Raw genomic sequence first — 14,731 nt, 5'->3', positions numbered from 1 at the left:
TGGGGCCGGCGGTGCTGAGGCTGTCAGTGTCACAGACGCGTGGCGCTCCACAGCGTGTGCACTCTGTGGGTGGGGGTCCAATGATGCGGGTGGTGCAGGAACAGCAAACACGGGGGATGGTCCTCCCCTCTCTCTGGGATCCAGCCATCTGGCAGAGAAAACCGAGGCCCCCAGCCCCACGGCAGCCTCATACTCCTCCTATACAACCGAGACCCTTGCCCGACCTAGCCCAGTTGTCCCTCTCCAAAGGGAGGAGTGTGAACGGGGGAGGCAGGCAAGTGGCCTCTGGCTCCCCAGCCCTATCCCCAGCCCCCTATCTCGGCGGCCCGGGAGCTCCGCCTCTGCGGACAGCAGCAGGGTGTGGTCCCAGCCGTCCTCCTGGATCAGAGGCGGACTCTTCCCTGCCCGAGGCCCCGAGGCCCCGGGGCCCAGGGCGGGGAGGGGCCCGCGGCTGTCCTGGTCTGTGCTGGCCCGACCTGACTGGGACCTGTGGGGGCTGCCAGATGCCTGCCGCCCCAGCACACACATGGCACTGCCCCATGAGTGGGGGTGGGGCGGGGCCACCAGCGGGCAGGGCAACACAACAGGGCAAAGGGGTGGGCGTGGAAAGCTCTTCTGGCCAGCAGGGTGAGTCCCCAGCACCCTGGGAGGGGAGGTCAAGCAACCCTGCTGTGCCTGGTGCACAGCTGCCCTGGGCAGGCTGACCGCTACCCGGGACAGCGGAGCAAGGGGACAAGGACCAGGCCACCTGCAGAGAACAGCTGCAGAAAGACTGGGTTCAGAAATGTGCCCATGTGACGGGTCCAACCTGCAGACACACACAGCTGCCCGCAGAGCCGCTGACACAGAATGTCCGCCAGAGAAGGGGCACCCCTGCCCTCCACAGCAGGGGGCCCTCCCCTCTCGCCTCCACACCAGCACCCTCCCCTCTACCCCTCCACACCAGACCCCTCCCCTTCAACACCCCTCTACACCAGCAACCTCCTGGACACCAGCACCTCCTCTGCCTGGTGTATCTTTCTCCTCAGCACTTGCCACTGGCTAAAGCACTGGGCAGGTCAGGTCACCTGTTTATCTTTTCATCCTTTGTCCTGTCTTGCTCTATCTAGACACACACAGCAATCCACAGCCCTGCCCCATTTCTGGAAGAACCTGCAACCCAGCTGCTGGGTGGGGGAGGGGCTGCAGCTTGGGGCCCTTGAGGTCACGCCCCCCACCCCACCCCATGCCACATCTCCAGACTGAGCAACAAAGGGCCCACCCAGCTGGTCTGCTGGTCTGTCTGCACACCGGGGGCAGCTTCCCTGCGATCACACCCCTGGATGCATCCGAGGGCCAGGTTCACAGCTTTACAAGCCGGAGGAGGCAGTGCGGGCAGGCTGGAGCTGACACCCCCAGCCAAAGTGCTGAGGGACAGGGACACAGGGAAGGACTTGCATGTCCTACCAGCGGGACTGAGGTGGGCCATGGCTGCACCCCAGGGCCTTAGGAGGCGGTCTGAGTGAAGGGTGGGTGGGCAGGGGACCTTCTGACAACGAGCCAGGCTGGCTGGGGCTGCATCACAGGTCAGGACTCCACGCTCGGGACACACCCCGCAGTCCCCGCAAGTTCCCGCCGTCCCCTGAGCGGCACATCCCTGTCCCCAGCAGCTGGCTTCAGGACTGCCCCAGTGCTCAGAGGTCATGAGGGGAATGCAGCTGCCGCACTAGGGAGAGGCTGACTGGGTTTTATTGCTTTTGTACAAATTACGGCCGCTCAGAAGTGGCCCAAGGAGCAGGGTAATGGATTCATAAACCTGCCTCGTAAAGACAGAGCCGGCTTTGGGGCCTGCCAGCCCCCAGTGTTGTTCAGAGGGGCGGCTGGGGACAGGGGGTGCTGGGCCACTACTGGAGAGCCAGTCTTGGGATGGCTAGGGGCGCCCCAGGCACCCCCCTGCCACCTCAAGGAGGACAGCTGGCCAGGGCTTCCCTGTACCCGCCCACCAACCCTCCTGCCACTAATGCCTTGGTGGGACCCGGGCCCACCCCCGCTCATGCTGCACCCCCCAACTTCAGCCACAGAGGGCGCGGCTCAAGGGACAAACCGACAAGTGGCCCGTACGCACCCATCCCACCAGAAGTGGGGGGTCCGGGGACCCAGGGTGGGAAAGCAGGTGCAGAGCCAGGAGCTAGGGTCCCTGGCGGGATCACGTGTGAATGGGTGTTGAGCCCGCGTGGGGGGAGGGGGCCCGCCTGCTGAGGAAAGGGGCCTTGGCCCGGCCACTGGCGTCCAGGTGGGTCTCACGACTACTTGGCCTAGGAGCCACACCACCAATGCTTTCTCCTGGCCCTTGCCCTGGGAACGCCGGTTACAGCCCCAGGGCTATGAGGAGGCCCAAGCAGCCCGTGGGGAACCACCCAGGGGAGCCTGCATCAGGCAAATGGAAGCTCGAACGCGGGCGTGAAGGAACCTTCCATAACCACAGTCCGGGCCGTGCCGGGGCCAGCCGGGGCCACGCTGCCGGCCACAGCAGCCTCCCTCCACAGCGCTGTGGCCCGCGCCAGCTGGGCTCCAGTGTGGGAGGATGGTGCTGGGGCTGGGGGTGCTAGGAAATTAGCTGTCTGTAGCCCAGCCGAAACCTGAAAATCCATTTCCAGAAATCTCTCAAACGCAATCAAGCCAACTGGCTAATTACACCCCGCGCGAGGGGTCCTGCCGTGGCAGGTATAAATGGGGTCTGCCTAACCCAGACCAGCTGGCGGGCCTCCTGTGCCCTTCTGTGCCTGGCTTGCGGCCGGCTCTCCCACACTCACCCCTGTGGCCTTCCGGCTGCCTGGCCTGGGGAGCAGGTAGAGGCCTCTTCCTCCCCATCCAGCCCTGCTCTGCTGAGAACTCCACCTGCATCCAAAGGAGAGCCTCACCCGAATCCCACCACCCTGCCCACGGCAGCCCCCTGCCTCTTGCTGCTCTTCCTATGGGCAGGTGGAGCCCTCCCCCTGCACAGCCTTTGCACTGGCTGCTCCCGGGGTCCCTCCCCCTGCCCCACACGTACACTCACACTTGTGTCCCCTGCAGCCTGGCCTTGACCCTCCCTGCCACCCCGGTCACCTCTGCACTCGCCGCATCCACCTAGGAACATTCTTACTGGCTTTATTCAGCATCTTCTCCGTGGCACGGTGAGGCCCATGGGGCGGGGACACCGGCCACTCGGGTCAGCGAACACTTGTGGAAGGGAGAAGGGTGCCCGGGAGAGGTCTGAGAACCCATGACGGGCCTGGGGACGGAGGGGACCTGCGGATGGGCCTGTGCTCTGGCTCTCAGCTCAGCCCCTTGGCCGGCACCTGCGGGGGGGTCTCTGAGCCCTGCACTTCAGTCCTCACCTAGAGGTGGGGGGGGTCACTGCCATGGTGATCACGTCCACATGGAGGGCCTGAGACCTCCCGGGCTCATCACAGGTGGTGGCCGGTGGCATCACTGCCATTCTGCCTCCGCTCCTGTCTGCAGCCCCAGAGCCTCTGTGAGCACAGGCCGCTTCCAGAACACTCCGTGTGACGCCCTCGGCCGGCCTCCCGGCCCCAGCCGGCCTCCAGATCCTCATTTCCCTTTAATAAAAGAACTCCCAGCCCTGCTTTGGAGGGAGATGGGTTGTCACGTCCCCGGTTCCCAACAGCTGAACGGAGAAAATTACTTTCCAACTCATCTCGCGGCACTAAGGAACATCTGATGTGTGCCGGGGAGGCCGCACCAAGCTTCCGGGACAAGCTGTCGAGGATGAGCAGTAATTGGGGATTTGCTGGGGCTAAAGCTCACAGAATCAAAGCCCTTTAAGTACGGTCTATAAAGCAGGTCAGATGACAGCTGCCCTGGGTCACTAGCGCAGGGACGCGGTTGGGGACAGACATGAGCCCTGCCGAGCCTGAGGTCCCACCTACAGACACACACAAGCAAGGCACCGGGGCACAGGCGCACACCCACACGCGAAGCCACGGCTCACTTCCAGGCACCCGCGCCATGACCGCCACTTAAGCGCAGACACACAGGGGCACGCACACACCCTTCCAGATGGACATGCCCATGGTCCAGAAAGAAACAGCACACTGGGACTTACAGGCGTGCACAGCCCCCCACAGCCACACGGAGACACAGGGGACACGGCACACACTCTCCTCTCAAAGAGAGCCATCCGCGAGCTGTACACGGGTCAGGTGCTGGCAGAAGCCACACGCACCACCTAGTGAACATGCACGTACACGCACGCAGGCCTCGACCTCAGTGTGCACATTGGAGTGTCTGGGGCGCCCATGGTGAAGCCTGGATTTAGAGGCAGGGTCATAGCCCCCCTCTGCCCAGTCAAGCTGGCCCAGCCCTCACGCCTCTGGTGGGCAGCGCCGGAAGCCACAGACAGCCTTGGGGGCCCAGTGCACACAGAGATCTGGGCGCTGAGCTCACAGAACTTCCCAGGCCTGGGCCTGGCCACCCACCTGCCCCCACTCTCTCTGTTCCTACTGGCTGAGGGTCACAGGGGTTGGTTCCGCCTCCTCCAGTGCCAGAGGCACCTCTGCTTCTGGAATGGCCAGGCCAACCACCTGAACCTTGCAGCACCCAACCACAAGCATATGCCAGGGACCAGCACAAACACCTGCTCACACCAGGACCTAATGTATACACCTACTCATGCCAGGGATTAGCAAACACCTGCTCATGCCGGGGGTCAGCAAACACCTGCTCATGTCGGGGATCAGCACACACCTCATGCCGGGGATTAGCACACACCTGCTCATGCCGGGGACCAGCACACTCTCCTGCTCGTGCCAGGGACCTAATGTACACGCCTGTTCATGCCGGGGACCGAAACACACACCTGCTCAGGCTGGGGACCGGCACACACCTGCTCCTGCCAGCACCTGGCATGCACACGCAGGAACCGCCATGGCCCAGCAGCAGGCTGGGTACGTCCCTGCCACCACCTGTCACTCCTGTGCAGTGGCCTTGGGGGGTTAAGTTGCAAGCAGCTGGCCCATTAATTACGGGTTTTTCTCCAGGAAACATTCCAAGGAGCTCTTGGGGGAGAAGACCATGAATAACACACGCGATCCGGAAGCAGAAGCACCGCGCAGGGGCTCTGGCAAAGAGGCTCGGGGCAGGGAGACCCCAGTTGCCCAGGGACTCACACACGGAAGGAGGCTCCAATCGGCGCATCCCTGGGCCTCGCCCGTCTGGGACCCTTAGGCTGGCACACACCCCTGACCGTCCCCTCACTCTCCCTGTCCCGACGTGCATCACACCAAGTGTTATCACCAGCCACTTCCCGCACTAGCACTCTGCCCCCAGCTGGAGCCCAGCGCTGGCACCACTCCCAGCGAGAGTGCCACTCCAACGAGGAGCAGAGGATATGCTGAGACGACCCGGCCCGTGGGGGGAAGGGGCACTGCAGGCCGCCACCCATGGCTGTGGCCGGACCCGAGGAGGGAAGGGCCCCCCCAGGGAGACACCCCTCTGGCATCAGGATGTGGCCACCACCCAGAAGCCTACAGCCCACCAGGTGCAACGCTGAAAACCCGGCACCTGACCCACCCAACCCTGAGGTCAGGGCGGCTAGGGGCCAGGGGAGGCCCAGGGGCGCAGGGTGTCCCGTCACGCAGAAAGTCAGTGGGTTAATGACACACCCTATAAAAAGCTGATGTGATTTAGAGAAGCCGCCCAGCAGGCCTGGGACTCTGGGGCTCTCAGTAAATCAGCGGCTGGGGGCAGAGGCAGGAGGCGAGGATGAAGCGGGCAGAGCCCAGGCCCCACCCTCCAATGAGCCAAAAAAAGGCTGTAAATCTGCAAAAATGGCTTTTATGGGGCTCTGGGTTTTATGGCGTCATTAACGTCCCTCCTGATGCTTAAGGGGCAACGAAATGAAGTCACGAGGAAAGGGTAGGGGCTGCTGGGGTAGGGGTGGGGTGGGAGGAGGGGAGGGGCAGGAAGCAGGGGCAGGAGGCGGGAGGCAGGGCTAGGGAGGTAGCCCCCACAGAGCCGGCCTGGTCAGGCCCAGCAAGCCAGCACCTCCTGCCACAGGGCCCGGGAGCCTCACACCTGAGCCCAGGCCGAGCGCGGAGCATGGAGCGCGGCGTGGGAGGGGTCAAGTCCCTGGGGTGGGGGGTTGCTGCTCGGTGCCCGGGACCCTTCACTCCAAGTGCCTCCTGGCAGGACCTGGGGTAGAGCATCTCCCTACCCCTGGTCCTCAGGAAGTCAGACAACAAGGGCCGACTGTTCTCTCTCGGGGCGAGACCCTGAGCGATGCTCCCAGCTGGTCTCCGCAGGCCTCCGCCCCAGCTGGCCTCCACCCCAGCCCCGCTGCTGGGGCAGGGACCACACGCTGAAGACGGCTGGGGGCTGCGGCGGCGGCAAGGGGCATGTGTGGGTCCAGCCCGCAGTGGAGGGGGCGGCAGACTTACCGAGTAGCCTCTGCCCGACACCGCCTGCGCGGAGCTCTGCGGGGGAAGGAAGCACAGTCAGGACAGTCACAGCTCCCCCGGGCGGCCCCTCCTCTGAGGACCACCCCCTTGGCCCAGGCCCGGGGCTGCTGCTGGGTCACCGGAGTGGGGGGCACGAGGCTGGGACCTGGGACAGAAGCCGCAAGGGAGGGTACAGCACAGCGGCCCAGAGCCCCAGCAGCCTCCCACCTGTGCCTGGGGACCCACGTTTGGAACCTCCCCCGAGAGACTCCGGAGACGTGGTCCAGCCCAGCAGAGCGAGCCCAACCGAGAGGAGGGCGAAGGGGCTATGTTGCCTCAGAGAGGGGCTCAGCCCCCAGGTCCATCTCGGCCCCTCGCGGAGCCAGGTCCCACCTTTCCACACATGGTTCCACCAGCCACGGGAACGCAGGGGAGGCGGGCCCACTCCTCTGTGCCCGGGGGGGGGGGGGGGCTGTCCCCGACCTACCCAGCAGCCTCCAGCCTCCCGGCCTCCCAGGGTTGTGGGGGTACAGGGGCGGAGGGCAGGCTTCTTGGAAGGGGAGCTGGATGGGTAACCTCGGGGCCCTGGAAATAAGATGGCAGGGCACACTGTGGCCACTGGAGGTCCCTTGAGGAAGCCCCAACAGCACTTGGTGGAGCGCTCTCTGGTGCCAGGAGAAACAGGAGCTGGGCCCTGCGGGAGGCTGCGTGAGGAAGGGCATTCTGCTGTGGGGGCTGGGGGAAACAGGAGGGGGCAGGTAGATGCGGGGCGCAGCGTAGGGTGAGTGACGAGCAAGTGCTCCTCGGGCCATCGCAGACTCGTCCAGGGCCTGCGGACCAGGGTCTGGAGCCTGCTGGGGGGAATGGTGGTCTGGCTGCAGATTCCTCCAGGACGGTGGGTGACCACGGGGTGTGTGTAGGGGAGGGTCCCCCACTGCCGTCTGGAATTCTCTGCTCTGTACACGGTACCCCATCCAGCCTCGGCTGGGGCTCTGGGACCCTTCCGTCCCCAGGCAGATGCTGGCGGGCGGGCTGGCGGGGCTGGGAAGCCCACTGTTAAGCCCTGCCGGCGGGGGCAGGGGGGGGCAGGGGGGTGCTGTAACTGCTCTCCAAGTGTGCGCCCTCAGGGCTGTCCCTGATGTGCTCAGAATCCATCTTCATGCGTCCCACCGGCAATTAGCGTCCGAAGTAGGGCAGCCCCACGGCCCCAGACAATTACCAGCCCATTTTCCCATCCTGTGGCAGCAAGCTCGGGCCAGGCAATTAGCCCTCCTCCGGGGCGGGGGGGGGGGGGGGGGGGGGGAGGGGGAGGGCACCGACCGCGCCCCCAGGCCCCTATTGAGATGATAATGAGAGATGCTCCCTCCATTCAATCATCCAGAAACCCAGCCCCCAGCCTCCCTGCTTCTACAGCAGGGGGTTAGGAAGACAAAAGCCTCTTGGGCCCCCCAACACCCCGAGGCACTCCCTCCTGGGACCCCTCACCCCGGTCTCCATCCTAATCCCCTGCTGTGCCCACCTACCCCCTCCTCCAAGTGGCTGTGGCCAGGGAGAGCCAGGGGCCCTGGAGGGCACCCAACATGCCTACGGCGGGCCACATCCCAAGTGCAATCCTCCCCGTGCTGTCCCAGTCATCGAGGCTGGGGAGTGGGGGGCTGCCCTCTGGGGCACTGTCTGTCCCCAGACCAGAACGCTCTTGCTCCCAGAGGCCGCAGCAGGCCCGCCCACCAGGCCAGAAGCACTGCTCACCGCTGTTCCCACCACGGCCCTGGCTCCCCGCCCACTGCCCTACCAGCAGCACCCATGGGTGAGGGCAGGCTCCCTGCTGGACAAGGGCCTCCCCATGGGTCCTGCTGGGGCCTCTTCCGGGTTCCCCACTTAAACCCCTCCTAGTGCGGAAGTCCTGATTACCGAAAAATCATGTTTTAATGAAGGCAAAATGCTAATTGCAAAGGCAAAGCCCCCAGTGAGTCTCAGGTGCTAAGCCTGGGCCCGCGGTGTCTGCGGGGGCGGGGGGCCGGCGACGGGCACCCGAGAGACGCAGGAGTGTTTGGCTGAGCAAAGCAGCTGGGGCACTCACGTCACTGAGCTGGTCCCGAGAACTGCTCGTCCGGGAGCTGGTGGCTTCGTGGAGGCTGTCGTCCCCACTGTGGCGGTCGCCCCCTCTGGACGCGGTGACCTTCATCTGGGGACAGGGAGAGGCAGGCTCAGCAAACACAGACCCAAGCCCTCTGCCTGTGGGGGCAGGGCGGGGGCCCGGCCAGGGTCAGGCTCCTCACCCCTGCCCTGCCCTGCCCTGCTCACCCACACTGAGCCCCAGGCCACGACCCAGAGCGAGGGCAGCGGGGCAAGGCTCTGCAGAGCTGACCATTTACCACTCGGAGCAGAAACACCCAGAAGAGCAGACGACACACAATGACATAATGCCGCTGTGAGCTCTGCCCTGGTTTCCTGGAGCCGGAGCAGGTGGGCCGCCCCGCCTCATCTCACTGCACCAGGGAGCCGGACACCAGGCTTCCAGGACAGGCTGGTGGCCGCTCACCCACCCCTGCAGCACCCACACCACCATGGTCCCAGGTGTGCGCAGACCGGTGTGGACCGCCCACTTCCCACTGTGTGACCCCGGGCCACCGCTAGACCTCTCTGTGCCTTGGCTCTGCGTCTAGAAGCACGGCTGCTGCTCCGGTGTATGCCGGCCAGCGCCCCACCCCCTCTCACGCAGCAGCCCGTAAGAGATCGGACACTTGTGCCCACTTTACAGGCGGCCAAACCAAGCCCATAAAGTTAGGTGAACCCAAAATTCCCGCTTCTTTTTTCCTTTTCACTGGGACATAACTGCAGTCACCACTCCCAACCACGTGGCCCAGGTGTCCTGGGCTCTCCCACTCTCTGTCCAGGGTTCCACCACCTCCTGACCGCCCAGCTTCCCAATTCCCACAGTTCCCACAGATCCCGCAGCTGTGTCCTCTCTGTCAGCGTGTGGGACATCTGCGGACCATCCACACCCCGTCAGTGTGCCTGGCCCCTTCCGTGGAGCAGACCCAAGTGGCCACTGACCCCTCACCAGTGTGGGGACACCGCGAGGGGTATAGGTGTCCTGCCCTCCTCTTTGTCCCCAAGCCTCCTAGCTCAGCGGGTGCAGGAGTGCGCAGAACGCACCCCATGCCCAGGGTCAGTGAGGTCTGACCGGGTCCGGAGCCTCCAGCCAGTCCTCCACGTCCAGCCCTTTTGTCTCAAACACCCTCCAGCCTGGAGATCCTGACCGGGCCAAAGGTCAAGACGGGTCTGCAAGGCACAATGGCTACGATCTAGAACATTCCTAGTCCTGGGAAACACCCTGCGGACCTGGGTCCCTGCTCCTGTGCATGTCACGGCAGGCTCAGCCAGAAGCCTCTCTCGAGGCAGCCCTCAGAGAGGTCCCAAGGTCCCAAGATGGGGGTACAGCCCCCAAAGCCATGGGCCCTGGGTTGTCGGCCAGCAGAGTATAAATGACAAGACGGAACCAGGGCCCACAATCCCCAGTCCAAGGTCCCGGGTGCTAGGGCTCCAGGAGAGCCCAGGTCTCCGCGCCACCCTCCTTCTCCAAGGCAGGCTAGGGGCAGGGTCCTGGCCCCACATCCAGGGCCTTGGGGACCCCTGCCTCCTGTGCTCCTTCCTACTTGGTTGGGCACTCCATGTACAGACCCTGACCAGTGCGGCCTCTCCTGACTCTCCAAGTCTCAGCTTCCTCACCTGTAAAATGGGAGGCCACCAAGTCCCTCACATGTGACGGGATGTGCGCGTGGGCTGCAGTGTGTGTACGTGTGCACGCGTGCGTGCGTGCATATGTGCGTGCGACTGTGTGTGCACGCGTGTCTGCTGCAGCGGGTGCGTGTGCACGCACGTGGGTGCGTGTGACGCAGTGTGTGCGTGCGTGTGGCGCTGTGTGTGTGCACGCATGTGTGTGCGGGTGTGCTGCAATGCGTGTGTGCATGCTTAGGTGTGCGTGTGACCCCGTGTGTGCACGTGTGTGTGATGTGGTTCTGTCTGCCTGAGCCCTGGGCCAGCCCCAAGAAGCCACCAGGTGTCACTGTTGTTACCTGCGGGCTCCCCCAGCTCCGGACCCCACAACAACCCTTCCCCAAAGTGGAGAAAACTGGGGCATGGGGGACCTTCCTTCCTGCCTCGCTGGGGGAAGCCTAAGAAACCGAGAGCTACAGTCCAGTGCTTCTCAAAGCAGGGTCGCTGGGCCGGCTGCAGCAGCAGCACCCGGGGACTTGTTCAGGACACGAACCCACCCCAGGCTTGCTGAATTTGAAGCTCAAACCCTGTGTCAGCAGGCCCTCTGGGAGATTCTGCTGCAGCTCCGGTGGAGATTATGTCTGTGACCATTAGTCCTCACCCTCAAGAGCTCCACACAGTCACTGCTGGGGGACAGAAGCTCAGCCTGAGCCCAGGGCAGGGTCCCTGTCCCAGGAGAGAAAAGCTAGACCCAGAGAAACCACAGGTCCAGGGAAGGACCAGTGCAGACTAGCGTGCACTGTGGGGAAGACTGTTGACTGAACAAGTTTACCCGGTAAGAGGAGAGGAGACAGAGGGACTACACGACGACCTCACACGGCTCAACTGGAAGGGGGAGGGCACCACATTCCCCGGACGCACATAAGCAGCCGGTCTCCTCTCTGAGCCGGGCCCCAGAAAGGAAGCCTCAGACCGACCCCTCAGCAGTGCCCTGCAGGTGGGGCAGGCTGGGGTCTGTCACCCTTTCTCACGGGGCCAGTTTTGGCTCTGAAAGCCCCATTTCCCAGAAAGTCCTATAAAACTGAGTCCTGCATCTTGGGCACTACGCCAATCCCAGGCATAATGGGCTGGCTGGTCACCTACTTCTGTCCGCGGGCCACAACCCCAAACAGCTCAAGCTGGGGTTTGGCTGCCCAGTAGCCCCATCTGCTCCCCTAGCTGCTCAGAAATATTGCTGGCCAGCTAAGCCAGGGGTGGGATCAGAGACGGCACCTCTGCTGCCGGCTGCAGCCCGAGAGATGAGACCGGAGTCGCTGGGGCCTTCAAGTCCATGTCCAGGGCCAGAGGGTGCCCTGATTGCCCTGGGAGGCGGGAGCCCCTGTGCCCACCACTGGGCCTTGTGGTCCATCCACTCATCCAGCTCCACCCATGCACCCCTCCATCTCTCTACCCTTCTACACACCCATCCACCTACCTGCCTCCTCACTCACCCAACCATCCCCCCCACCACCCACTTACCCATCTGTCTGTCCCTCCAGCCGCCCGTCTAGCTACCCTCCCACATGTCCATCCGCCCACTCGTCCCCCTGTCCGTCCATCTACCCATCCACCGGCCCACCGGCCCACCCACCCAATGCTTACAGGGTGCCTACGGACTGGCTCTGTTCTGGGCAGCAAACACAACAGACACACATTCCCATCCTCCTGAAGCCTACGAAGAAGAGACAGGCACGTGGTTGGCAGACAGCCACAAGTACCAGGACGACAGCAGAGGGAAGAAGACAGGGCTGCCAGGGCTTCCGAGAGAAAGGTGTGCAGGCGAGTCAGAAGGCCAACAGAAGAGTGGAGAATGGCCCCGCGGAGACAGATGCGGGAGTGGGAGCCCTCAAATGGAGCACACATAGCTTCTGCGGTGTAAACACACCACAGCTGGGCTCGGCTGCCAACAGTCTGAACGCTGGCGTGTAAATTCTTGTCACAGTCGGCTCCTGCAAGGCAGCTCTCAGACTTGGGCTGGGGGGGCGGGTGCCGGGACTTCACCTTCGGACTGAGAGATCCGGAGAAGTACGGCACTGCCTCCATCTGGCAGGGTCCGGTCCTGGTGCTCAGAAAGGTGGGGATAGAATTCCCTTAGACTAGGAGGACCGAGCACTGCCGTCAGACTGTGGGCTCTATGGGGTGAGGGACGCTACTCTCCGACTGGGGCCTACCAGGAGCACCCTGGGGCTCTGAGCTCTCTGGCAGGAACACTGAGGCCATGGCAACACACCCATGAAGAACCCCCTCCCAAGACAGCCGTCCTTCCCTGAGCTCCTCACAGCAGGGCACTCCAGGCCAGGCCACACTGCACATCCCAGAAGAAAGCATCTACCTCCCAGGCCGGCCGCCCAGCACACCAGCCCAGACGGGCAACGTGTGCTTCCACTTGGTAATCAGGCCACGGGGGTGGGAGGTGTTGGCGCTGCGGGGACTGGGTGGCCAGTCCGGAGGATGCTGCTAAGAAAGGGCCCAGGAGCTGTCCCGGGGCAGACAGGGCGGCCCATGCCCGGTACGCCCCTCACTCCCTGGGCGTCGGCGTCCCAGGCCAGGGCCGTCAACCTACAGCTCTGCCAGGAAGCGTCTCCAGGCCTGGTGGTCCCCTACTACTTGCTCTTCCCACCAGCAACAGGTGCCCAGTTCCCTGGGGCTCAGTGGGGCCTCCTGACCCCGCAGAAACTGCACCCCATCCCAGGCGGCATGTGTGACGGCCGCCCTCCCCACGGCACGTAACCGCAGAGAGTGTGACATATGATTGCTGTGTTCTGTTCCGTGCGTCCGCCCTCTAAGCCCCAGCGCCCGAACCCATGACTGGCAGAGGCCTGTGCTCTAGGTCCCGGTTCTACAGTGAACCTGGCAGAGGCTGCGGCAGGGAGCACCAGGGCTTCGGGCAAGGCCACAGAGCAAGGCCCGCTCAGGGAGGGGCCCTTCACGCAGACAGTGCAAACCCCCTTGGGCAGGCAGGAGCCGGTGAGCACTGGAGTGTGGGACAAAGCCCCCCTGCCCCAACACCCCTCCTAGAATGTGAGAAATGGGTATGGCTGAGCTTGGGTGTTCTCAGGCTGGTGTCCCCCGACTGATGGCAGGTCCGCCGGTGAAGCGGGGCAGTGCTGCTGAGATTCCCGGGCGCGTGCCCCAGTGCAACCAGCTGCAGGGGGAGCCTGGTGCTCCCACTCCCCTGGGCTGGCTGACACCTACTCGAGTTACAAGCTTGACCCCGCTTCTTCCAGATAATCCTTCCCAACCCTCTGTCCACTCCTACATCGACCAGGATCCCAGGGCCCCAAGTGTCCCTCTGAACGTGACATAGGATCACGTGTCGGTGTGTCTGTCTCCAGCATCATGTGAAAAGCCGGTCCCTGACTGCGGTCTGGCACCGTGAAGGGGGCTCAGGCAGTGTGAGCATTCCCACGACAACCCAGCACCCAGGCGCAGACCGCAGCCCTCCAAGGCTGGCCGTCCCTGCTCTTCAGGAGACTCATACAGGTTGCTGGGCGGATGACGGCTGGGAGGATGACGGACAGATGCACGAAGCACCGCAGCTGATAGGGGATGCCATTGAGGCCACTACCCAAGCAGCTGCATGGCCAGCAGGCTCCAGGGGACACAAGCTGTGGGAGGTCCCGGTCTGTGCTTGGATGTGGCCCCCCTTGCTAACGGAACAAGACGAGCCGCCTTGTCCGGCCCCCAGAACTCTATCGGAGTGGGCTGGTGCGGGGCCCTCTGGGCTCCATCCAGCCTCCGTCACCTGCTCGGGAGATGTCCCCATCTTTCTAGAAGCTAATGACCTGATTTAAGCCACCAAGAAGCTTCTTGTACAGCAGAAGTCTCCTGCTCGGCGGCTGCCCACACGGAGCGGCTGGCCTGTCTGTCGGCCACCAGCACAAGTTCTTAAAAACATCCACCAGCTCACGCCCTGCACTGCTGACGACCCCCAGTGGCGCCTGTCCAGTGCCCCCACCCTTGGGAAAGCCAGGCGCTTGCCCTCCCCCGGGAGTGCCAGGTGCTCGGCCGTTCCCCCCACTGGAGTGCCAAGCGCTCGTCCCTCACCGGAGTGCCAGGTTCTCGGCCACCACCCCCAGGAATGCCAGGCGCTTGCCCCCCCACCAGAGTGCCAGGGGCTTGTCCCTGCGCATGCTGGGAGAGGCTCCCTGAGCCCTCATCTATGGGAGCTTCTCCCATTGTAGGCCCGCCCGTGGGTACCTCGAAATCCCAACACCCGTTGCACACCTGTCTTCCCCACCGTTCTCTAAACTTTGTGAAGGCAGGGACTGTCTCTGTCCTGTACCCTGCTGCATCCCGGGCCCAGACGAGCAGTGACCCGAAGCTCATACTGGACGCTGAGTGCTTCCCTCCGGGGCCGGGCTGCGATGACCTGGCAGGTGGGGCCTAGGGGGCGGCGGGTGCCTGCCACCCTACAGCCCATCTCTCCTCCACCCTTGCAACAGCGCCTGCACTGAAGCCCCCCGCCCCGACCCGCCATGCAGGGCGCGCCACTCGGTTCCTGTGAGCGCCGGGTCTGGGGTGGGAGCTCGGGGCTTGCAGCAGCCCTGCCC

The 14,731-nt window shown here is 64.0% G+C and overlaps 1 protein-coding gene across 11 annotated transcripts in view; it reads right to left on the bottom strand.

The window, feature by feature from the left end:
- FBRSL1 (fibrosin like 1) overlaps window positions 1-14,731 on the bottom strand; it is a 77,643-nt gene that overhangs the window by 38,945 nt on the left and 23,967 nt on the right. For 10 of the 11 annotated variants that reach the window (XR_006608869.1, XM_045087669.1, XM_045087668.1 and 7 more), the window contains exons 3-4: window positions 8,500-8,604; window positions 6,420-6,455 (exon numbers count right to left, since the gene is read on the bottom strand). Coding sequence is in view for 10 of the 11 variants with exons in the window: in XM_045087669.1 (XP_044943604.1) it covers window positions 6,420-6,455; window positions 8,500-8,604 (141 nt within the window). In the remaining variant the exon portion in view is untranslated. The remainder of the gene's footprint in view (window positions 1-6,419; window positions 6,456-8,499; window positions 8,605-14,731) is intronic. The other variant, XM_045087670.1, reaches the window with a different exon arrangement.

Source organism: Mustela putorius, unplaced genomic scaffold (assembly GCF_011764305.1).
Source record: "Mustela putorius furo isolate JIRA1106 unplaced genomic scaffold, ASM1176430v1.1 tig00001433_pilon_pilon_pilon, whole genome shotgun sequence".
Lineage (NCBI taxonomy): Eukaryota > Metazoa > Chordata > Mammalia > Carnivora > Mustelidae > Mustela > Mustela putorius.
The sequence above is the reverse complement of the archived record's forward strand: the minus strand, read 5'-3'. Positions and strand labels throughout refer to the sequence as shown.